At 43.6% G+C, this 24,414-nt stretch overlaps 2 protein-coding genes across 9 annotated transcripts in view; one reads left to right on the forward strand and one right to left on the reverse strand.

The window, feature by feature from the left end:
* LOC110984122 (uncharacterized) overlaps nt 1-15,204 on the forward strand; it is a 62,351-nt gene extending 47,147 nt beyond the window's left edge. For both annotated transcript variants that reach the window (XM_087137076.1, XM_087137077.1), the window contains exons 3-5: nt 10,260-10,447; nt 10,927-12,719; nt 15,142-15,204. In XM_087137076.1, coding sequence (XP_086993202.1) covers nt 11,019-11,966 — 948 coding nt within the window. In that variant the 5' untranslated portion in view covers nt 10,260-10,447; nt 10,927-11,018 and the 3' untranslated portion in view covers nt 11,967-12,719; nt 15,142-15,204. The remainder of the gene's footprint in view (nt 1-10,259; nt 10,448-10,926; nt 12,720-15,141) is intronic.
* scaper (S-phase cyclin A associated protein in the ER) overlaps nt 13,732-24,414 on the reverse strand; it is a 101,496-nt gene continuing 90,813 nt past the window's right edge. For 6 of the 7 annotated variants that reach the window (XM_022243971.2, XM_022243970.2, XM_022243969.2 and 3 more), the window contains one exon: nt 13,732-20,403. In XM_022243971.2, coding sequence (XP_022099663.2) covers nt 20,297-20,403 — 107 coding nt within the window. In that variant the 3' untranslated portion in view covers nt 13,732-20,296. The remainder of the gene's footprint in view (nt 20,404-24,414) is intronic. The other variant, XM_087137073.1, reaches the window with a different exon arrangement.

Consider the following 24,414-nt stretch of genomic DNA (forward strand, 5'->3'; position numbering starts at 1 on the left):
CGTCTCTGACGCAGTAGATGCTTATATACCATTGGCTGTGACGTCTGGTGGAAGACCTCTGTTGTTTTGCAGACGAATCCCATCACTTGCTCCATACTGAGCCGACATTTGCAATGCCAGATGGCTGCAAACGTAGCTGGGACAATTTCGACGCGGGCGTTCGCCTCGCCTCGCTCTGCGCCACTTTTGTCCCAGCTGACCAATCAGCACGTAGCCCGAAGCCTTGTGTAAACCCTGGCGTGACTTGTCGATCTTCATGCTGGTTCTGCAATCACAGCGACAGATGATGTCTGCGCGCTCCTTTTTTTTTCCTGCCCGGGGAAGGTGCCAAGTCTCACTGGTAGCGGAGGATTACGATCTACATTCATTTAAACCAACTTTGCTCGGCGTGATACCAGCGAAGGCTTCTGCGAGATGCGAGCTGTAAGTCTTGGCCAGGGGCCCTTGAAGATCGCTCCGGATCTAAACATCTGCACTGGGTCCCACCAAAAAAAAAAAAATGGATGTATGCATTCTGAGCCCTGCCAACAAATTTCAGCTATGTTTCTCACAAAGATAACTGACACTTTTTCCTTAATGTGGTGTAGTGATGCTTAAGTAGATTTCGTTCTGTGAGGGACTGGTTAGCGTAAACTATTTTGTGTGAACATGAAGCTGTGTTGTTTGGCCATTTAAACAAGGTTATCAGTAAGCAAGATATTATGAGGGAAGATTTGCAGGTGCATAGGAGCAGCGTCAAACAAACAAACAAACAAACAAACAGACGAAAAAAACAGCACCAGACTAACGTATTAATTTAATTTAGATACTGGGGTGCAGAGACACGAATTCCTGTAGATCATCATGCTACAATTGATCGGTACAGCACGCTTGTGCGGGGCGCGTTGTGGTTTCCCCTGTTGTAAAACGACCGGCAATGCTGCATCTGCATTCTGGCCCTCCAATAACACAGTGGAATCCGCATGCGTCTAGAGGTGGCGTGACGCAGGTGCTAGAAGAGTTTGCTAGGCCACTAGACTACAGTTGCTCTGTGGCTGAACGGTGGATTAAGTGACAACATAAAACGAGGCAAGGGCTTTGTTACCCAGTTTTTTTGTTCATCATTTTCGCATTGGCTACCAACGTTAAATGAATATTTCTATAGTTTGCAGTTGTCCATCCTGACAAAACCGAAGTGCAGTCTGACCTTCATGGAACAGTCGTCAAGGACCTTCTTTGAAAGATAGATCTCAAACGTCCAGTTAACTACAGCACGAAGCTCAGGTGCTCGCACGTGCATTTTATTTTATTTTTTTATATTTTTTTTATGGAATGGCCAACCAGATGCGGCCGTGCGAGGACCACGCTGCCAACAGCGCGGTCTAAAAAACCACTCGGCGGCCAATTCTTGACCTCGTTGGACTTGCTAATGGCGATTCGCCGCACCGGCACGAGAGCCGAATGAATTTTAATGGCTATTATTGGGCACATTTCGGCGTGCTTGTGCAGAGGTGGCGAGGACTTTGTATCGCTTAAGAGTGGATCGAAAAAAGGGAGAAGGTCCTGCGGAAGAGCGGTTATCTCTTCGGGTGCGAGGCAACGATTGCGGATGGAGGGCTTCGGAATGAGTCAGACAACAGGCTTGCGGATTCTTGTTGACCGCGGCAAAGCACGAGCGTACGGTCAGAGATAAACCTGGACAAAGAGGTGTGGAGAAATCTGAGATACTGGGGCACCCAAGATGGTTATAGATTATCGGATTCAGAAACAAAAATTTGGTGGAGTGCGATATTCCGCAAAGAGGTGCGAGCGTGGAAGAGTGATGCACGCTCGGCGTGGAAGGGTGTAAGTTTTTTTTAGAGTGGCTTGGAATCGGGAGAACTAGACCTGCACAGAGGTCGATATTGGCCGGGCGAGAAAGGATGAAGTGGGTAGAGAAAAATTGATCCACGATTATGGTCGAAGATGGGCGGAGGGGCTGGTTAGAGAGGTGTTGGTAGGGATGCGCGCGAGAGCGTGGAAGAGCAAAACTAGACGGAATACTGAGACGAGGACCCATCCTAGAGTTGGTGTTGGCAAGGTACACGATGGGAAGGCATAAGACCCTAAAGAAAAAAGTTAAAGATGCAAATGGAACTAGATGGGAGTTGTATATTGTGCCCATTCCTACTGCGTCTGGAGGTCTTACAGAGGCCTTAAGTTGTGATGGGTCACATCTTCAATTCCTGAAAGCGCTGATCGCTGTTTCTGTGAACGAGAGAAGTGTTCCTGTGAAGGTAAAACGCGTTCCTCTTGTACGTGTACTTCACAAAGTAACCGCGCTGCATGTAACAACATCGCGTCCGCGCTGTCGTGTGAAGTTTATCACATTACTAAACCCGAGTGTCAAACTCAATATAAAGGGTTTCGACACCTAGTTGTCGCTTTATTTGGTGTCTCGTGGAGTGTGCCACTCCCAAGACACCTGGGGTAGCAGCCTGGTTAGGGAGAAAGCTCCGGGCTATGTTTTGGCGGCTGGGGTGGGGGTGAAGCATAGCCGTGGATAAAATCGAGTAACTTGAGCGTGGAACTGGAAGAAGAACTCATAGGATGCTTGACGCAAGGAGCATAGGGCCGCAGTGTTGTGGAAGGTTTACAGACCAACCAGTGATCTGCATACCTATGGCCGACCGTGAGTGCAAAACCGAAACAACCATTCTTAAAATGTGAAAAACCTCTCGGCAAATATTAACACCTCCCAATTTTAAAATTAAATACTGGAATGAAAAGGCCCCACACATTTACACTGATGCTGTGAAATGGACATTCTGAGGCAAAAGTTGTTGCCAACAGAGGCTGATAATTTTGCAAACTTTGGCCGCCCATACAAAATGGCCCTCGGTGTTTGTAAAACAGAAGAAGGCTCTGTGGATTCGGAGTATGGTGCCGGAAAGTGAAAGTAATCTCAGGTGATATCGGGGAGATTGGGTACCATGTTTACCAGATGTCGAGCGGATAGAGGTTCCAACGAAGATGGTGCGGAGGAGGAGCCGATTGTTTGACCAAAGGATTGAAGACATGCAGAGAATTGAGAGTGGATCTTGAGAAAGGATGGAAGCCACTGTCAGGAAAATAAGACGGGACAGGGCACTCATTCGCGATCAGGAGTGAAGTTGGGAGGTTCCACAGTATAATTCCCTGCAAAAATGGTGTCAAAAGACACAGTTTTGCTCTGGAAGCGAAAGCGGGAGAAACACCGTAAGACTTTTGCGAAGTGGTAATGGTACTCCATTACCCCGACGACCCAAGCTTCACCCATGGTGATTTCTAGGAAAAATGAAGCTGCCGTATATATAGAAGGAGAGAAATCACAAGATTGCTGGATTCAGACAATGATGTAATCAATAGATGTTCGAAATGAGACAGTATTAGAGAGATGCGCGCTGGTTGGAGTAACGACTGTCCGAATGGAATTACTGAAAACATGGCGACTTCTAGGGAGCTTTCAAGGGCAATACATTGACTCACGTGTCTTTCCAATGTTTACGTACATTAGTTTTTCCAAGGAAATCAGGGGAAACATGTTTTAGAAACGAGAGTTTCAGCTTTAATATTATTGACGTTCGCAGCCGTGAGTACATTCCGTTTCTGCGGCTTAACAAGCCCTGTGAATGTCCACCATGTGCGCAACAAGAGAAAGAAATTCCCGATTAATTTCGGTCACGGCACCCAGCGCTGCGCAACCGTGGAGGGAGAAAAAAAAAGACAGTCGTAACGGTGAAGCCGTGTTGGGGCACATGAATGCCGGGGACCGCTGGGCAAATTGACAGCGGGATACAAGCGCCGATCCGCGGCCGGATCAAACACATTACGGACGGTGGACTCTCGTAAGCAGCGGATGCCGCATCGATCCATCGCACCCAAGAGAAGACAAAAAATATCCCCCTCTCTGTGCCGCCTTCTTCGGTTACCTGGGGAAGAGAGGGGAGAAAGTCGAATTCCCCGGGTGAGCGCTTGGGACTACAAGTGAGCGGGAGAGAAGATGGCACGAGTACAAAAATATTCCACTCTGTTTATTGAAGAGTGGAGACCGGTCGATGGTGAGCCCGTTCTCTGGAGTTGTACACGTTACAAAGTTACATACCTGCTGCATAATGAATATTCATGGTCAAACATTCCTCAAAATTTGATTTTTTTTCTCCCCCTCGGTCTCCCTCCCCGTACGCTATACTTTCTTCCTTTTCTCTCTCCCTGACATTTGAGTTTGTGCCGGCACAAGATGAGTGCAGTGGTTCTAGAGTTCGCTGTGCATAAAATTCTCGCAGCCCGTCTTGTTTGATCAGGAGGCCCGCCGTGCATGGCACGGCATCTATTTAAATCATGGCTGGTCGGACCTCATTTCGCATGGCGAGCAGAAAAACAACCGAGTGGAGATGGGGACGGTGGGAAAACTAAAGGATTTGTGTCGGTAGTTGGCTGACTGGTCAATCATCACAGTTTCCACGATGATTCCAAAGAGGTCCGGCTAAAACGGCGCAGACTTAAAGGGGCAATCGCAACGTGGTTAGTGAAGGCCTCATGGAAGCGACGTGGATGCTTAGAACACAAGGCGCAAGAGATGTTGTTCACCTGTGCAAATGGCATTATAAAAGAGCCGCGTTTCCATCCCCTCTATAAGGAGGGACGGATCCATCTGATTTGGATATCCGCTGCACAATGGCAAATTGTCTGTCTTGAAACTCGGTATGCACGGGTGTAGACACGTAGATACGTTTTACACACTGTAACCCCCAAACGTCTCATAATTATTTCCATTACTGAGCTGCAGTCCCACTCGGCACTTCCACCTTTTTACGATCAATGTGAAATATATTGCTGCAACCAGCATAAAATCACATGCGCGTAAGCGGTATATTCCATTACCATGAAATCTATATCGAAATTGCCGTATGCCACGAGCTGCGTCGTAGCACCCCTTGTAGTTTTTTTAGCACATTTTTTCTGTCTTTTTTGGTGGGGGGGGGTTCATGGTACAGTGCCATACGCGAACTGGTCAGAAGCCACTGCCATTATCGCTCCCGCGGAGTTTATTTCAGGCGGACTTGTCGAAGTGATTTTCTTCTATGTGGCGAAGTGATACATTCTCTCTATATCTGTTAGGGCCTATTACCGTGACCGTTAAACTTAGATGTAATGACGTTAGACTTGTTTCCGGCAAAGAGGTGGAGACCACGATGTCGATGCGAGTAAGAACAATTACTATTCAACATGCGTTCTAACTTTGCTACTCTCTCAAAAGGAAAGAATCATGCAGGTGTGTTAGTTACTAAAGTTGGTTTTTTGGACAGAGCGAACATAATAAGGCCATTTACCCCTGAATACATGCAATTCACTCGTTTTGCTACCTGCACGCGTACCATAGAACTGCGGTGCGCCTTTAAAGGCCCATCCCACCAGTAGCTAGCTCCGTGTCAAATCAGCGCGGTACATTTGATTTATCGTTCTATAGCCGTTCCATCAAGCCCCCTAAATGTTGCCGCTTTTAATGATAATAACCCCCGCAGCGAAGAAAAAGTCCCCATCCCTAGACCGTACGCGAAACGCGGTAGTGGCGCTCCACCCCCCCCCCCCCAAAAAAAGCGCCGCCGCCGCAGCGCCGCCAAGGATGAGTATTCATGAGCCGCGCGACAAGGACCGCGGTTGGTTCAAGCTCGAGTGAAAATGACGGGTGTCGAGGGGTCCTCGCGCCCGCGAACTCGACGGGCCGGGGACGCTGGGCCCGCAAGGGTTTGAATATGATTCATCGGTGTCGAAACCCCGACGAGAATTTTACAGAAAGAACAACAAAATCAGCCAGAATATCCTCGTCTTCTGTTATTCCCCGATTTTTTTTTTTTGGTTAAAGAGTACGGTTATTATTGAGGATGCAAGCCTATAAGAAATGCTTGCATTACTGAAACATGATACTCCATCGTGTTGGTGCCATTCTCATACATATTTCATGGCACTCAGACAAAAAAGTCTTCGTTGACTGTTTGGGTCGTTGGTATGTTTCATTTCATCCTCTCGATGTTTTTCTGCTGGCGTGGCTTCGGGAAACATCGGGGACGTAGTCTGACAGCGCACTTCCAGACAGGCGACTCAAAAAAAGGCTACATATATGCGGATTTTCGATTAAACGCATGTATCTGTGCCCCAACGGCATATCTGTATTCATGACCAATCTGCGACTTGCATTATGTATATTGGTATGGATTCGTCCGAATTCGATATCGAAGAGAAGCTAAATTGGCTGTTTTTATGCTGTAAAATCTGTAACAGCCTGAAGCATTGTTACCCCTTGTACGATCCAGAAGCCCCTAATCCATTTATGAAAACCACACTAATTTCTTCCAGTTTTTTTCGGAATACGTGTATATTCCACACTCCTTTCTGAGCTCGTATCACAGACTTTGTTTTTATTCTCAATTTCGGCTGTCCAATACCTACAGTCTCAATTTCTTCCTCAGCCTTTCGTCCAAAAACGTTTTAGCGCGAAGCTTTGTTTGGCTCGTTTCTGTTACTGTCGTCCGCCTGCCGTTGTGCAGCTTAAAGTGTATCTGGTCCAGGTTGTGGTCTCATCAGACAGGCTAAAAGTTTCCATGGCAGAAAATGTCTCCTTGGTTGCAAATTTTCGGAACCGACCGTTTTTGTGGGTTTGACACCAATCTGTTTTGTTTTAGGGGTTGCTTAAAGAAGGGGATTAAATGTATGAAATAACAGGGAAGCATACAACGTTGAGGTGGATGGGAGCTTAAACGGGGCTGTGTTATTTAAGGCTTTCAATTGGAGAACCGATGCACCACGCATCTTGACGTGTAGAACGTAAGTGCCTAAAAAAGGGCCGAACTACATTAAGCTTGTGAGCACAGACAATTTGCTTAGCAAAGAAGATCACCAGACAGGTATTGTGCAGCCTATATGTTGTGAGCAGTTCCCAGCAGGTTTTTTCTTAGTGCATTAATTTGGTAACAAGCATTTTGGGCCATTCAGGTCTATGAAATTGGTCACGGGTGGTAATTGAGCCCTGGACGCATAGCTTTCTGTTTTCGATGCGATTCATAGCGTCAAACAAGGAAAGGAGGGGAATAAATTGCTTTTAATAAAATCACAACTAACCGCATTATGGTTTTCCCGGTCACGTCCAAACGTCTCGGGCTTGCATGCAAGGAAATCCCGCGAATCCACTCCCCGAAAACGAATTCCCCAAAGAGTACCGCCAGTGCCTTATTTCAGCAAAGGGAGCGGGCCGGCCCCGGTCCAGCTTGACGGCTGAACAAATTGGCCGGCCACTGTGCCGGGGCGTCTCACCGTGTCTACGGCACGGAGCCCCGGCATCAATTCATCGTCCTGTCGCGTCGATGCACCGCTCCTCACACGTCATACAATATCTTTCGGGTAAATTAAAAAGGATTGGAGATAGAACTACAAAAAAACCGGAGAAATCGGTCATGGGTTTGCTGGATATTTAAGAAGCTAACTTGTTCATTAAGCCTCGCACAATCCCATGGGGCTAGCCGTATGAAGGAGAGCACTTTTGTTTTCACTGTTTCTAATCTTTGAGGCACATGCATGAGAAGCTATGCGCAAAAAAAAAATTTTTTTTTTTTTGGTCGATGGTTTCAATTAACTCTCCTACTACAATCAAATACATGGATGTTTGATGAAAACTGCAATTACATGTACATGTACTCCAAACAGTTCCTCGTCAATACCAAAGCTAGAGGGGAATTTCCAGCGGTGACGATGTAGGGATGTGCTCTTGGTATAGATAAGGTCGCATGATGAAGACGATCTGAATAACATCAGAGATAATATTAACACGGAATTTGGAAGGGAAGAATGTGTGGTCTATTGAATACCTAATGGAATGTACTGAAAACGAAGGAGGTAGCGGCTTTGCGTGGTAGCCATCTTGTAGGGCAGTTCTTTTGTTCCACATGGAAAACTCATTTTGTGTACACCCTGTGAAACAAAAGCACTGACATGCAAGCTGGCAGCCATGCAGAGCCTCTATATGCGTGTATGACGACGGCCTTTTTGATACCCGAGAATGTATTATTATTATCAATAATGATTGCCGGGGAAACTTGGAATGTTCTGTCGAACCACGGATGGGCAGAGATGATGCGAACAACAGGTGAGATCTGTTGGCGCTTCAGACTGGTTCCATGCCAACACTGAAAGAACGAGGGATAAACTGCTTCATCCTTTTTATATTTGGTCGTTACGTGTCCTGGAGAAGAGTTTACATCACTGGTGGCCTCGTGACGGAACTCCATACGTGATTTCCCACCTTGCCATTAGTACTGGCTCGATGTATTTAATTGGTGGGTAGTTTCACGAAGCGAAGTTGTTTTATCTCACAGGAGGCCCGGAATACCATCTACAGTCTATTCAAAGTCTTAGGGGAAATCTCCCAAAGCATCTTGGGGAAATCATTCCACCTCCTCACCCAAACCACCACGGACACCATGATTTCGGAATCGCCATGTCAAGAGGGTCATCTTGTTCAAGATGAGAATTGGATTTTTCATGTCTCAAATGCTCGTCTAATTACATTAGTTGAGTTACAATGTCAATGCCTTTTGATGGCCTGATGGACCGATCAGGTACTTGTGTTTGGATCTGAAATAAAAAGGATAACCCTGTACTGGTTCTAGACTACCCAACATCCTCTCTTCTCTACTTTGTCACACTGGTAGTCCCATCATCCAGGCTAAAGTACAGTCTAGGTGCGGCTGCAGCTACAGTCCTGTCGGGGAACACGTCAAAGAAAGGCTTCAGACTTTCAATTGAAATTCCTATATCTCGATTTTGGAGTCTCTACAAACTGCAGTTTTCCTGGGATGCTACAGATATGTCTCTCTAGTCACATAATCCTTCAAGGGAAAGGCAGTCTTCATCAATGTACCGTTACTTGAATGCACGATGACACATGCCTTTGTTGTTCTTCCCAGCTGTCCTGTACGAAGGTTATAAAGCGTCGGTCGTTGCTTGGACCATTAGAGATCATTGGTTTGGTCACTCTGAGGATACATTAATATTCAGCCAGGGGTACAATTCTGAAGGTGTGTGTTAATATCGAAGCATTGTATCATTTCTATTATTTGATAGGCTCAGATATGAATAAGCCTCTACTACCTGCAGGGCACTGCTCAGCGTGTTTTACAAGACACTCTACTGCCTCATCTAGTCCCTTGGTAATGGAGATATCATATAAGGTGGCCCGGTGTTAACCCATCAACCCTAGAGCAAGTGGTTTTACTGCCTACCTCTTGTAGTTGGGGGCAGTGATCCCTCTCAATTACTTAATAAAGTTAATTAGTTGGTGAAGTGAAGACAAGCTGCATGTGGGTATGATATGGTAAGCATTGCCAGGATGAAAGCTCGATGTTTGAGATGGGGTCGTCTTTATCAAGAAGTGTGGATCAAAGGCAGACGCAAACTTTGGGATGAATCTGATGCTTGGGGTCAGATTTCCCCCATGTGATGGTTAAGTGCCAAAGTGGGGAAGATTATCTGCCATTTCTTGCGAGCCTAGAAAGATGAATTCGTACATCAGAAGCAGATTGTTACTGAGCCCTGAGAGAATTCAGTGGAACTTCTTGGCACACTTTACTGTGGCAGTGAGCAGTCTGTACCTTCGAGCTTTCCTTGCCATAAGACGGATGGCTGCGTGGAAGCCCGATTTAGAATATAGGGCAGTTTTGTACGGATTCAGGGACTGGTGTGTACTCGTGGATTCAGCTCCACTTGACTACGAGAGGGGGTGATGAAATTAGTAAGTTCAGTTGTCAAGGAAGCAATACGCATGCCCAAAGATGAAAACACATGGGGAGGGTGGGTAGTACTGTATGGTCGATTCCCCTCGTTCAAAAAGCGTGGGATCTATCCCCCATTCGGCAAGGAGTTTCGTTGCCCTTCTGTTGGACCTTAAGTACTGGAGCATGCCAGGGTGATGCAAAGTTCAAAAATAAACTGTCCTCTTTCAAATCCCTTAGCAAGAACGGCTCAACGTGTCTCATTACGTGTACTGATAAGACCCAACACAAAGCATAAGCATATTTTACATGGTACATCATCGCCGGCCATGGATAAGGGAAAGGTGTTATTTAGGGCCCAAACCAAATCAAACATTATACCTGCCCGCAAATATTAATACATGATTTTGAAACTTTTGGATTGTAATGAATAGCTCAATCAGTTTATGCAAAGGATTCTCACTAAACCAGAAAATTTGAATTTTTTCGTTCTTACAGGGAGGCCGTTTCTGATGGCTTTGTTCTTACGGCGTTGTTGACAGCAGTTCGTGCCCAACAATGATGTACATAGCTTGGAGTCTGCGGTGTGAAGGTCTGGGCGACTCTTTCTTGTCTCTGAATTTGGACCTGTCCCCTGACACCGTGCGCATGCTGGACAGTCTCGGTTGGCACACCTCCAAATCCAGGTACATACAGTTATGTACATACTAGTATACACTGTATATGCTAGATTCATATTTTAAATTTTTAAGGTCTTCTGCTTTCAACCTACCCCAAACAGTCGCTAAATATGCAGTTCACCAGCCCTCTCCTGCTCTACCCTTACTACGGTCTGGGCAAGCCTCCGACGCCCCAGCTCACCAGGCGTCAACCGCTGGCTCTACATTCAGTTCTCCCATACGGAAGAAGCACAAGCATTCCTTGTCTTCTTCTACGGGGTCCAAGCGCAAGAAGTCTCACTCCTTACAGAAGGATGACGCTTCAGCCGACATCATATCAGCGGTCGGCATGCTCTTGGAGAAGCTCTCTTCTATAACCAGCCGTCTGGAACCCAGTCCTGCTCACGCAGCGACGGCTTCAGATCCGGACCCTTTGCCGGAACGTGATCTGCATTCATTGATGATCCAATCTTCCTTTTATGGTTTCGTTCCTTTGACTTACACAGGTTCTAGCGCAGACTACATCTCACTTCCTGCTCCTGTCTCTGGCCACTCAATAAGACATGGTGACGTTCCTCCTTCCTCTGATCAACTCCAGATGGAACAGGATACATCCTCTGAAGATGAGGATATCTCCTCTACAGCCAACCTTAACCCTCCTGAGGCACGGCTCCGTCTTCTTCAGAAAGATATAATCCACATATTAGGGCTGCCTTCTAGTCAATCTACGGCTGAGGCCTCTTTGCAAGCTGCCTTCAAACGCCACCCCACTAGGTTTGAGGCATCACCGCCAATTTTCCTGGAACTTCCACTTAACCGCTCATGCGTCGAGATGTCAAAAGTTATCGCTGGTGCCAAACAATGGCGTCTGTACCCGCCCAGGGCTTTGACTTATTTCCAGTATGCTAGGGAGGACTTTGACAACTTCCTCTCTTTGAATCAACTGGGAAGGGATGTTGGCCTATGCTTTCCCTCCAATATCCCTAATACCAGCAGTTCTCCCCAAGATCGAACGGGAACGCTGCCGAGTCCCTCTCAACACCCCCTTCTGGCCACGCCAGCCATGGTTCCCGTGTCTGACCAGACTTCTCGTCCGGGTACCAGTGATCCTTCCCGACAGACTGGATCTGCTATATCAACCGAAGTCAGGCGTGCTTCACCCTCATCCGAGGTCACAACACCTGACCTGTTGGCTATTCTCAAACAGTCCTTCAGATCAACAGGACTTTCTGATGAAGCTGCCGAAATGGCCTCGAAGAGTCGACACCAGTCTACACGCAGCATCTACGACTCCAGATTACGACATTTTACTTTTTGGTGTTCAGAGCGAAGTCTTGCTCCGACAGAAGTTTCTGTGACTTCTATAGCTGACTTCTTCATGCACCTGTTCATATCAGATTTCCAGGTTTCAACTATCTGTAACTACCAGTCAGCCATTGTGGCTGTACACGATGGTCTCCCAGATGGTCCAACTGTGTCCGACAATACTGCTCTTAAACATATACTCCGGGAATGTTTCTTGAACATCCCCCAACTAAGAGACTAATTCATTCATGGGATTTGTCACCTGTTCTCCAACTGCTCACTGGTCCCCCCTTGGAGCCTCTCAGTGATGCATCATTGATCAACCTATTAGTGGAACTGGAATTCCTACTAGCAGTTACTACCTCACAGAGTAGCAGTGAACTGAAGGCATTGTCCATCTCAGATGGCCACATCCGATGGGAACCTCATGGTGTTTGTCTCATCCCAATGCTAAGGTCTCTTACCAAGAACCAGTCAGTTTCCTTCCATCCTCCTGACATTTTTGTAGCAGACATTGCTAAACACACTGGGACTCCTGACAACAAACCATGGTGCCCAGCGCGAACTTTTAAATGGTACTCGGCCAAAACCAGAAAACTCAGAAGTACAGCTTCGGAGCTTTTCATCACTACAATAAAACCTCACCTAGCTGCGACCAAAGACACTATAGCCGGATGGAAAGTTTCAGGTATCAAGTTTGCCAACCCAGATTGGCCAAGCTCTGTGGACAATGAAACACAACGCCTCATCAGGGCTCATGATATCCGAGCATTTTCCACATCATGGGCCTACTTCAGGGGCGTACCGATGGAGGAAATACGCAAGGCAGCATGTTGAAAGACCCCATCTACTTTCCCCACATGCTACCTCACCAATGTTCTGCAAAAGGACTCCGCACATGGCAGAGCGGTCCTAACATAGGCCACATCGATGCCAAAGGGTTCCTCATCGAAGCAGTCCATCCACTGGAACGATATAGCAACTCCATCATTTGGTGAGTCGGCAATTAAGTCTGGACAATTTCATTCTCCTGCAGTGCTCATATTATGCAGTGTGTACTCACCGCACCCCCCCCCCGGCTTGGTGCTGCTCTGCATACTTGGCAAATGTTTGGGGCAGGTTGAAAGCAGGAGACTCCTCCCCCACACAAATGTGGGTGAGGTCTGCTATTGAATACCTACCCCAAACAGCCGGCTCCCTCCCGTCCTTCCCCACTTTTGGCTTGGACGGTTTTATTAATACCAGAAAAGCAGGACAAACATGGCGGCCATTCCCCTATGCATCATGGGACTAGATTGATCAGATGTTTTAGCAAATTGAATCAGACGCAACAGAATTTGCATATTTAGCGACTGTTTGGGATAGGTATTCAATAGCAGACCTCACCCAAATTTCTTAGTTTTCCCCTGAAAAGTTGTCACATCCAAATTAAATAACTAAATGTAGCCTATATGTACATTAGCAGGGTTCCCCAAGCAATTTTAATTTTGAAGTACAAACTGAGAAAAAGGTGATTTTTAAGAGATATTTTCCTTTTTTTATTAAAAATTGTAACCCCCCCCCAAAATTGAGCCTCACCCCTAAGAAAGGCCCAAAAGGTTACATAAATTCATACCTAAACGTTTTGCACATCCCCCCATCACTCCTCCCAACATAAAGCCAACTCTTGATCTGCCCTTGACTAGGTATGGTCCACTACAGCAAAACCATTCAAAGTGCATTATGTAGACCGAAATTTAATTTCATCTTCCATCCCCATTCTACTATTCATCTGACTAGTAGCAAGAACTGAGGCAATTAGAATAAATGTCTTCAAATATTCAATTTTTCATTAAACTTTGATGCTACCAGTACGAGGATTTTAGGTCAAAAAAGCATTTCGATTTTGGACATTATAGGCAGCGCATAATAATTTATTAAACCAAACAAATGTCACTGATAATCACCATCCCACTTGAACGTCAGTTGGATCGAAGTCATCTAGAGAGAGAAAAGATACAGGCACATTGTTTGTGTAAAGCTGCAGCAAACACTCACATTTTATTATTTTGTCCTCCATAACTTTGCCATAAATGCATAGGTTATTACAGTGGGGTGTGCCACACGGTACATCCTATGGGGGGGGGGCAAAACCATACAAACTATATCCAGGCTAATATCTTGCATTCACAAAATGCAAAATACTGCAATAGCAAAATTCCACAAAGCTGCACAAAATAATGTATTTCCATAAATATACGACTAGTGAGTCGGACTAATTGAGATATCCATATGCGGAAATTTGTGAAAGATATAAACAGCTTTTTATTAATGCAAACAAAAACATCTGTTTTACAATCAATAAATACAAACGTATACTCCTCTATATAGACACAACTGCACATCCATACACTCTTTAAGTACAAAGGCACAACTCTTGCTTAAAGAAAAAAAAAGAACTTAACTGTTCAAAGCATGTTTTATTCATTCTTTGGACTTGAGAACAAGCGTCAGAATACACAAGTAGCATCAACAACTAGAAAATACTCTCTAAAGATTTAAAAGTGTTTTTTTTATTTTAGAGAGTCTAAGACTTGCTGCTGTATAAGAGAAACACCGAATTTACTTCAAGATTTTTGCAGAAAAATGAAAATTGTTCGCGATGTATTGAGGCTGCCTTCTTTCTTTACTCTGCCGTCCACGTGAAAACAAAATTTAAACGCTCGAGTATCATTTCAGACAGATACGATACATTGAATAGGACATGCAGGAGCCTAATAAATATTGCAAATAAAAACAAATTGGCATAAATGTGCCTGAATAACTTGTTGAGGCTTTGGTGATGGTCGCTGACGCTTGTTGATACCCAACAGCATGAGCCTTGCAACTTGGCTTTGCAACACCAGTGACATGTACGGATTTCTGCTGTGTTTCGAGTTCAGCTTTTTGCCGACTATTCATTTAACTAACTGTGGCCATACATGTCCGGTACATGCACATGTACATGCGCATGTACATGTGCATGCACATGTACATGCACATGTACATGCACATGTAGTGCCTACCGCAACTTGGAATGCACTGATGCAGTGGACACTTGCATTTATCAGGCGTGCAACTTGGACTTTGACAAAAAAAAAGAGGAAATACCAATTTTTACAAGACTTTGTACGGTGTCAATTTTCAACGACATGAGTGTGAAGTGAAAAATAAAGAAATCAGCTGATCCCGGGAAAAGTTTTCCTTAAGAGAATTCGAAAGAAACACTGCATTTTTGTCCAATTTTACGTAACGCCCCACAAGTCATTCTAATTCTGTTGTCACTTCACTTTCTTAACCCCTTCTTAAATCAGATTGCGCATTGGTAAACCAAGTACTGTACATGTGCCTTGGGATTACTGTACTTAACCAAAAACCCTTCTTTTTTCCTGAAACAGATTTCGCTCCCTCCAATTAATGGCTCAAGAGGACAAGACCATGAACCCTACCACGAACAAATAGTAAGTACATGTACATGTACGTACATGCATTATGACCAATAACTAAACAAGGGCCCCCCTCCAAAAAAACAAGTGTGCAAAAAATGGCCAACCCAAACAATGCCATGATGGCACTGTTCAATAAACAAGAAAACTTAACTTGTTCAAAGCATGCTTTATTTATTCTTTGGATTTGAGAACAGAGATGTCCACACAGTGCAGACAGTGAAGACCTGTGGACATCAAGTCCACACAATGGTCCCCCCCCAAAAAAAACATTTTGGGTTTATCGAGAGCAAACAGGAATAGGAATAAGTCATGGAAATACTAACAAAAAATCCAACTGATAAATCAAAGTGTTCACAGTTCAAGAAAAAATAAGCATTTTCAATGGGGTTAACTGCGTAACAGAGAACATAAACACAATTTACTGTCCACACTAGCTTTGCAATGCTATTTAGCGTCAACAAGCCTCAGAATACACAAGAAGCATCAACAAAGCGTCAACAACTTGAAAATACTCTCTAAAGATTTAAAAGTGGTTTTTATCATATTTTAGAGAGTCTAAGACTTGCTGCTGTGTAAGAGAAACATCGAATTTACCTCCATATTTTGGCAGAAAACTGAAAATTGTTCGCAATGTATGGAGGCTGCCATCTTTCTTTACTCTGCCGTCCACGTGAAAACAAGATGGCGGCCGGTCACTCAAATTTAAACTCTCGAGTATCATTTCAGATAGATACGATACATTGAATAGGACATGCAGGAGCCTAATAAATATTGCAAATTAAAAAAAGAAATTGGCATAAATGTGCCTGAATAACTTGTCGAGGCTTTGGTGATGGTCGCTGACGCTTGTTAATACCAAACAGCATGACCCTTGCAACTTGGCTTTGCAACACAAGTGACATGTACGGATTTCTGCTGTGTTTCAAGTTCAGCTTTTTGCCAACTGTTCATTTAACCAACCATGGCCATACATGTAAGGTACATGTACATGCACATGTAGTGCCTACCGCAATTTGGAATGCACTGATGCAGTGGACACTTGCATTTATCAGGCGTGCAACTTGGACTTTGACAAAAAAAAGAGGAAATACCAATTTTTACAAGACTTTGTACGGTGTGTTTCAGTTTTCAACGACATGAGTGTGAAGTGAAAAATAAAGAAATCAGCTGATCCCGGGAAAAGTTTTCCTTACAGAGAATTTGAAAGGAAACACTGCATTTTTGTCCAATTTTACGTAACGCCTCACAAGTCATTCTAATTCTGTTGTCGCTTCACTTTCTAAACCCCTTCTTAAATCAGATTGCGCATTGGTAAACCAAGTACTGTACATGTGCCTTGGGATTACTGTACTTAACCAAATACCCTTCTTTTTTCCTGAAACAGATTTCGCTCCCTCCAACTCATGGCTCAAGAGGACAAGAACATGAACCCTACCACGAACAAATAGTAAGTACATGTACATGTACGTACATGCATTATGACCAATGACGGAACAAGGCCCCCCCCTCCAAAAAGAGAAGTGTGCAAAAATGGCCCACCCAAACAATGCCACGATAGCACTGTTCAATAAACAAGAAAACTTAACTGTTCAAAGCATGTTTTATTTATTCTTTGGATTTGAGAACAGAGATGTCCACACAGTGCAGGCAGTGAAGACCTGTGGACATCAAGTCCACACAATGGTCCCCCCCTTAAAAAAATTTTTGGTTATCAAGAGCAAACAAGAATAAGAACAAGTCATGGAAATACTAACAAAAAATCCAGCTGATAAATCAAAGTGTTCACAGTTCAAGAAAAAATAAGCATTTTCAATGGGGTTAACTGCGTACCAGAGAACATAAACACAATTTACTGTCCACACTAGCTTTGCAATGCTATTTAGCGTCAACAAGCCTCAAAATACACAAGTAGCATCAACAAGGCGTCAACAACTTGAAAATACTCTCTAAAGATTTAAAAGTGGTTTTTAATCATATTTTAGAGAGTCTAAGACTTGCTGCTGTGTAAGAGAAACATCGAATTTACCTCCAGATTTTTGCAGAAAACCGAAAATTGTTCGCAATGTATGGAGGCTGCCATCTTTCTTTACTCTGCCGTCCACGTGAAAATAAGATGGCGGCCGGTCACTCAAATTTAAACGCTCGAGTATCATTTCAGATAGATACGATACATTGAATAGGACATGCAGGAGCCTAATAAATATTGCAAATAAAAAACAAATGGGCATAAATGTGCCTGAATAATTTGTTGAGGTTTTGGTGATGGTCGCTGACGCTTGTTGATACCCAACAGCATGAGCCTTGCAACTTGGCTTTGCAACACCAGTGACATGTACAGATTTCTGCTGTGTTTCAAGTTCAGCTTTTTGCCAACTGTTCATTTTACCAACCATGGCCATACATGTAAGGTACATGTACATGCACATGTAGTGCCTACCGCAATTTGGAATGCACTGATGCAGTGGACACTTGCATTTATCAGGCGTGCAACTTGGACTTTGACAAAAAAAAGAGGAAATACCAATTTTTACAAGACTTTGTACGGTGTGTTTCAGTTTTCAACGACATGAGTGTGAAGTGAAAAATAAAGAAATCAGCTGATCCCGGGAAAGGTTTTCCTTACAGAGAATTTGAAAGGAAACACTGCATTTTTGTCCAATTTTACGTAACGCCTCACAAGTCATTCTAATTCTGTTGTCGCTTCACTTTCTAAACCCCTTCTTAAATCAGATTGCGCATTGGTAAACCACGTACTGTACATGTGCCTTGGGATTACTGTACTTAACCAAATACCCTTCTTTTTTCCTGAAACAGATTTCGCTCCCTCCAACTCATGGCTCAAGAGGACAAGAACATGAACCCTACCACGAACAAATAGTAAGTACATGTACATGTACGTACCTGCATTATGACCAATGACGGAACAAGGCCCCCCCCCCTCCAAAAAGAGAAGTGTGCAAAAAATGGCCCACCCAAACAATGCCACGATAGCACTGTTCAATAAACCTTTCAAAACTAAACCTCCATTACTATGACTTGGCCTTATTACATCAACTGTTCAAGCTTTTTCAGAAAATCGCATGTGAAGATGTCCGACATTCTCTCTCGCTTCACATATCACTGGGCCTTGAACAAAATTCTACACACGCGTAAACTCAATTTCTAGCTAAATGATAGTTCTTACAAGCGGTCAGTGAAAGCACAAAGAAAAGGAGTTTGACAAAATCAACGTCCTTCTGCAAGGAACTACATGTACGTGCAAGATGATTTTTGTGTCCAATGTTTGCAATAAAGTCCTTACTTTGGTTGACAAAATGAACAATTCCTAAAATTGAATGAAAATAAATATGTTGTATTTTATTTAAATGTTGTAATTAATGATTTCCTTAGAGTAGATAATTTTGGACAGAATAAACAAAAAATGATACCACCCTGTGTGAAATTGTTTTAATATTTTAAAGCACACAAAGTTAGTTTCATCCAACTGCTTTAGAGAATGTTCAGAGTCGACGTGAAATTAAATTTTTATGAATTTCAGTCAACTCCTCCAATCTCCTGACACAGACTTGCTGCGATCTCAGGACACTGAATTAAAAGGAATACAAACGTGGAAACAAATCAGTACTAAATGCATCATAACGATGCTCTACTCGCAAGTCATAAACTTACATTCAACTGCGCACGCAACTTAAACTGTCCACACTTGAAAACATCTTAAAATTCACTTAACGTACATGTGCACACAGAGATCTCAATTTGGGAAACTTAGAAGTGGAAAAACTAACACCTTTTGGCGACTGAAGTTGTTCCTTCTGATGCTATGCGGCAATATTCTCTAGTCATGCTTGTCAATATGTGTGTTTGTACATGGGCCCTTTCCTTGAATCCAATATCTGAGGTGTTACGCCGTTATGAGCTGCATAATGTTGTGCAATTTGGAATTTTGATAAGGCCAGTTAACCGTTTTAGGTTTACATCACGCCGACTAATAAATAGTTGGCAGGGAGTTTATATGAAATTTTACAATATGTACACGATACTACTTTAGGACAATAAACACAAACTCTCAAAATACACAATACTAGTCAATTGGTTTATGTTCTTTGCCATGTATAAATATGTTGCATGAATTAAAATGCGTTTGATATGAAAGTCGCCGTTAGTCTGGAGCCGTGACGTATTGATGTAGCATTGATGTACAGATACTATGGGGATTACACGGTACGCATACTCTCGTAGTGTGCGCACAATCGATATCGCTGTTCACATGCAAGTCAATGGGACTATTTGGCGAGACACGGCTAAAAAAGAAAAGGAGAAAAAAGTGCGTTGGAAATTTCAAAAAATGCTTTCCGAGAGAGAGACACAAAACATACAAAAATTTGGGTAGGCACGGAAATCTGTTTGGGTGGGTGGCCTCAGGAGAAGGAATCGGAACTGGTGTCCAAAGAGAAACACGGGACCTTTTTTGTCAGAACATGATATGAATGTCTGCCCCCTTCTACTCCTTTCAATTCCAAAACTTGGTCATCAGCGCGCACTGCCCTCATACTTCACTAAATGTGACCCGCTCTGCCAAAAGGGTGTATCAAGTCGCGCTGTGCAAAAAGGCGTAATGGCCCATTCCATGTGCGGAGGGTGAAAATATTTGGAAATATTTTGAGGCCAAATGCCAAAAGCCCCCGTTGCTAAGGAAAACCAAGATAGTGTCTAATTTAAGTTTTCTGTTCGTAGTGTTTAAAAGGCATTATCTCAAAAAAAATGTGTGACAAAATGAAATTAACTCCAAACCGCAAAGGCCACTGGGATGAATTATATATCAAATGAAAGCTTAGGATGTGAGCAATTTGATTATATCTGACTCAAATTCCAAACAAATGTGACGTAATACACCTTTTTGCAGTGGCGGTCTCAAAGTCCCACTGCCTCAACTTGTGAGTCGGTAGAATCGAGGCCTCGGAAAAGGACTCTTGCTACAACACTGTTTATAAACGGCTTACTTAGACCAGCTGCACAATTCACAACTGCACACATTTTAAATCTCAAATACAGCTTCAGCCAACAACCCTGAAAGCCCCTTTTAACCTCGGTGGAAGAGTTGACGTCATGATGACCCACCGCCGAAGAACTTCACGGCATCCTCCCACGACGACTCGGGGAAGCGCAGCTCAAAAGACGTCCGGGATGGAAGGTCGCGGTCTTTGTCTTTCTCTGCAGGTTGAAAAAAACAAAAGAGAGGAAAAATACAGTTACACAGAAAAGTTTGAAACTGGGGAGGGAAAAAAAGGGGGCGTCTCGCCATCCGTGATGCCTGGATGGCCAACTTGACAATGTGGGTGGAAAATTTACATCTTTTGTCACTGTCTCTGACGATAAATATTAATAATAAATTACAACAGAGTTATACAGATTTACTTGCGACTTGACCTGTGATTTTGCCACGGGATTTTGACTTGTGCTAGGACGCAATTTACAAAAGTAGTTAAGGGAGCATGCATGTATACTGATTTTTTTTACAATAAAATTGTGCCTCCATACATGTACAAATGGTTTTAAGTAATTTCTTTAAAGTAATGGAAGTTTTAAAACAGTTGCCTGAAAAGAGTCACAAACTTTGTAACAACAAACAGGCCATTGGGGGGGGCAGGCCAAGTTGACGTACGAATGCTACAATCAGGTGCATACACCTGTGGCCTCTGGAGAACTTCATAAAATGTCAATTTTTTTAGCAGATCCCTCCAAAATCCCTTTCCAGAGCTGAGGGCTCACGCAGTAGCTTTACTGCACATGTGTGATACAACTCTTGGGAATGTGGTTAAACTACCAGCACAGAAAAGACGGGGCTGATGTTTCAAACATTACACTGTCAAATGCATGGAATATCTTCTTACTAATAGGAACATTTCAGTCAAGTTCCTGAAGCCTGAAAACATTAAGGGCCTTTAATATGCATGAAATAAAAATTGTACATTACAGGGGAAACTTTTCATATAACTGATATTGATCCTACACAAACGCAAGTAGACAAACTTGATCAATTTGAATTTTCAAACACATGGGGAAAAGTTTTAAAGTTTGGGGTTTTTTCATGCAAGGGGAATATGCCCTATTTCAAGACGATTAAACTGCAATATTCATGTTAATCCCCTATGCGGATGAATGTTGAGTGAGTTTTTTATTCCTCGTCTGCATGGAAAAAAAAAGAAAGAAAAGAAACACCCAACTCCACAGATTAAAGGATTTTTTTATAATTATGTTGTTACAGATCTTGAAAATCCACCGGCGCCACAGTATATCCATTCCATTGCCATTTATTCACCCATAGGAATTGCATTTATACTTATAGTCGATGACATTTAAGTTTAGAAAAAAAAAAAACTGCTATGTAACTGCTGTTACATAGCTCTGGTTGTATCCTACTTAGAGTTAGAGTTTCTCATTAGCATGCATAGTAAAAAAGTGGGAAAAACAAACTTACGAACATCAAACAAGTAGCATACATGGACATGTAGTGCTCTGCCAATTATTCAAATATTTGGGTATTTGATCCTTTATCGAATATCCTTCAAAATTGATTATTCGGTGTTGAAAATCAATAAAATAAAAAGGGGGAAAAAATTAACAAATTAGGGGACAAAACTGCATTCTATTAGAGACGTAACTTTAAAAGCCAGCTGAATGCACTCCACCAACATAAGGCAAAAAGGTATTTCTAAAGTTTCTCTTTTTTGTTTTGAACAAATACGCATATAGTTTGTTGCTCCTTTTATGGATATCTGGTACTAAAGTACCAATCCCTGCCCCTAAATCATTTACAAGCGCTAACTTTGTTGAAATGTTGGTTAATTTTTGGACATCCCAAGATGGCAAAATTAGGAAAGATGTAGCTCCAGTGTGGTCAAGCATGTGTAAGTCGCCTCACGCAGCCACCAAGGTGATCCCTATTTCACCATGAATCATGGCCACAGATCCAAAGTGTGGATCTTCTGTGCAGGCAAGAAAAGCGGAGAACCCAGAGAAGATCCCTCGTGGCAACGAGCAATGAACAAACTCTACTCACACGGGGACCACAGCTATATATAGCCACGGAGGAAACGGGCAAGAGAGTGTGCAATGAAGTTGCGCAATGAAACAGATGCGACCCCTCTGATAAAAGATCTCTTCGGGTGCATGCGTATACATGTACGTACATGTATACTGGTACATATTGTGATGACTTGTTGATATCATCTCTGACTGGCTGCCCTGAGCACTGAGCAATGAATGGGAAAAAAAAACCAAGAACACAGATGTACGCTAAATGGTAAGACAAGTGCTGAAGCATCAATGCATCAATGCCTTTATGTTACGCGCTATCAGTGCTACTGTGCAATGAAATGATGCTCCTGTCCTACCCGATGTTAGAGTGCATTCCTTCTCTTTGAGAAAACTGACAAACGCACCCACCAGACATGGGAAGCTTGAAGCCAGCCAGCAGGAAGCCGGCAGGATTTCTTCATTGGGGGTACGGCACTGTGTGGTTTGGGCAAGTACCGGTACGGGCATGAGCAACAAACAGATGCCAAAAAAAAGAGGGGGGGTGCCTATTCTCAAACGCCACATGCACGTATAGCCATAAGAGGGACGCATGCCGCCGGCCCCGCAGGACGCAGCTCCTACGCAGCAACGCACCCTCTTTTAGTCAGTGCGTACAATGTAGAGCCTATGTCTAAGGTATGCCTAACAAATTACCACTAAATATGTGTCCACGTACTCGTATGCAGAAATACAATTGAGTCTTAAATGTTGATACATCTAACATCCACGCTCGGCAGTCTTCAAAGAAGAATGGTTTAATAGTTTCCTGATCACTGGGCTGGGACATAATACTACTGTATCCGAATCTTACGAGCTTTTTAACAGGGAACATGAATGAATAATATTCTTCCTATTTTCTTATCTCGAAACACGAATCCCATTTCATTCAATACGAAATGAGTACCCCTCTGCCCACTCTCTCTCCTTAGAATTTGCCCTTGCACACTTAAAATACAGTGGTAGTTTACCGGTATAAGGTTCAAAAAGCAAAGCTTATGTAGCCTGGATTCAGCAACATGAACATGTAGTAATAAGTACATGGATGATTGTTCTGCATATGGCACCACGGATACAATTCTACATGTACATGTAACTTACACTTAATGGAAGTGTATTCCACAATGCCAACAGGAAAGGATGACTGTAAATTCGGACACACGAGGGCAGTGTACAAGTTTGACAGTTGAGAGCAGTGACTGGGATTATACGCAAGCCTGTTGTTGTTTTTGAACTTCAAGCCAAGACATGTATGGACATGATCTACTAGTAGGTCTCAAGAGTTTTGTCTGTAATCAGGGATTACCCTAGCTTAACCAGGGCTCTAATTAGTCGGTTCACCACAACAGTGTGCCCACCACAAGGGCACCACCAAGGCCTGTTTGCTGGCCAACAATTGTCCAGATCCTTCAGCTAAATAAGCCACCTGAGGCACTGTTTAGCATTTAACAAACAAGTCGTTTGCTATTTGGTGTTCTCCCCCTGGGCAGTGTCAAACACTTTAAACATAGCAGATTAGCCTGAGGTTGTCTGACAACAATTACAAAAGGCTTGCACCTGTAAACACAGCGTTTAAACCGCACACTTTTTCTTCATTTGCCTGAAATGGTGTATGCAACCAGTTTTACCCCTGTTAATACCATACGTGTACCATACTCGTACTTGTCAAACTTCGGAGCAAATAATGCCTGTAGAAGAAACTGCTGGGGGGGAGGGCAGGAGGAGTGGTGGGAACTCATTCCTAATTGTGGATGGACAACGCAGCTTTGTCTGTTAATTTGTCTTTGTTGGAGCAGGCACGGTTTAAGCCTGCGTGTATGCCACAGTGTGGCCGCTGCAGTCCCTTAACACGCTGGTGCAAGTCAGAATGCCTTTATATCGACGTCAACTGGAAGCCCTACCAAGTGTTTTGTCAGATGTGTCCTACTTGCTGATTGTGTTTCACAGCACAAAGTGTGGACATACATGTGCATGTACATATACATGTATGTAGTGGCAGAATGGAACGTGCCCCACATACAGTACAAGCACACATAGCTACATATGTACCGGTAGCTATGCGTAGCTCGCTGCAAGAGCCAAGATGCAGTCTGGTTCCCTGACTTGCTCATACCCTGACACCTTGTCAATAGATTGATATATAGCTAC

Source organism: Acanthaster planci, linkage group LG05 (assembly GCF_054643075.1).
Source record: "Acanthaster planci isolate LZ-2023a linkage group LG05, COTS_SCS, whole genome shotgun sequence".
Classification (NCBI taxonomy): Eukaryota; Metazoa; Echinodermata; class Asteroidea; order Valvatida; family Acanthasteridae; genus Acanthaster; species Acanthaster planci.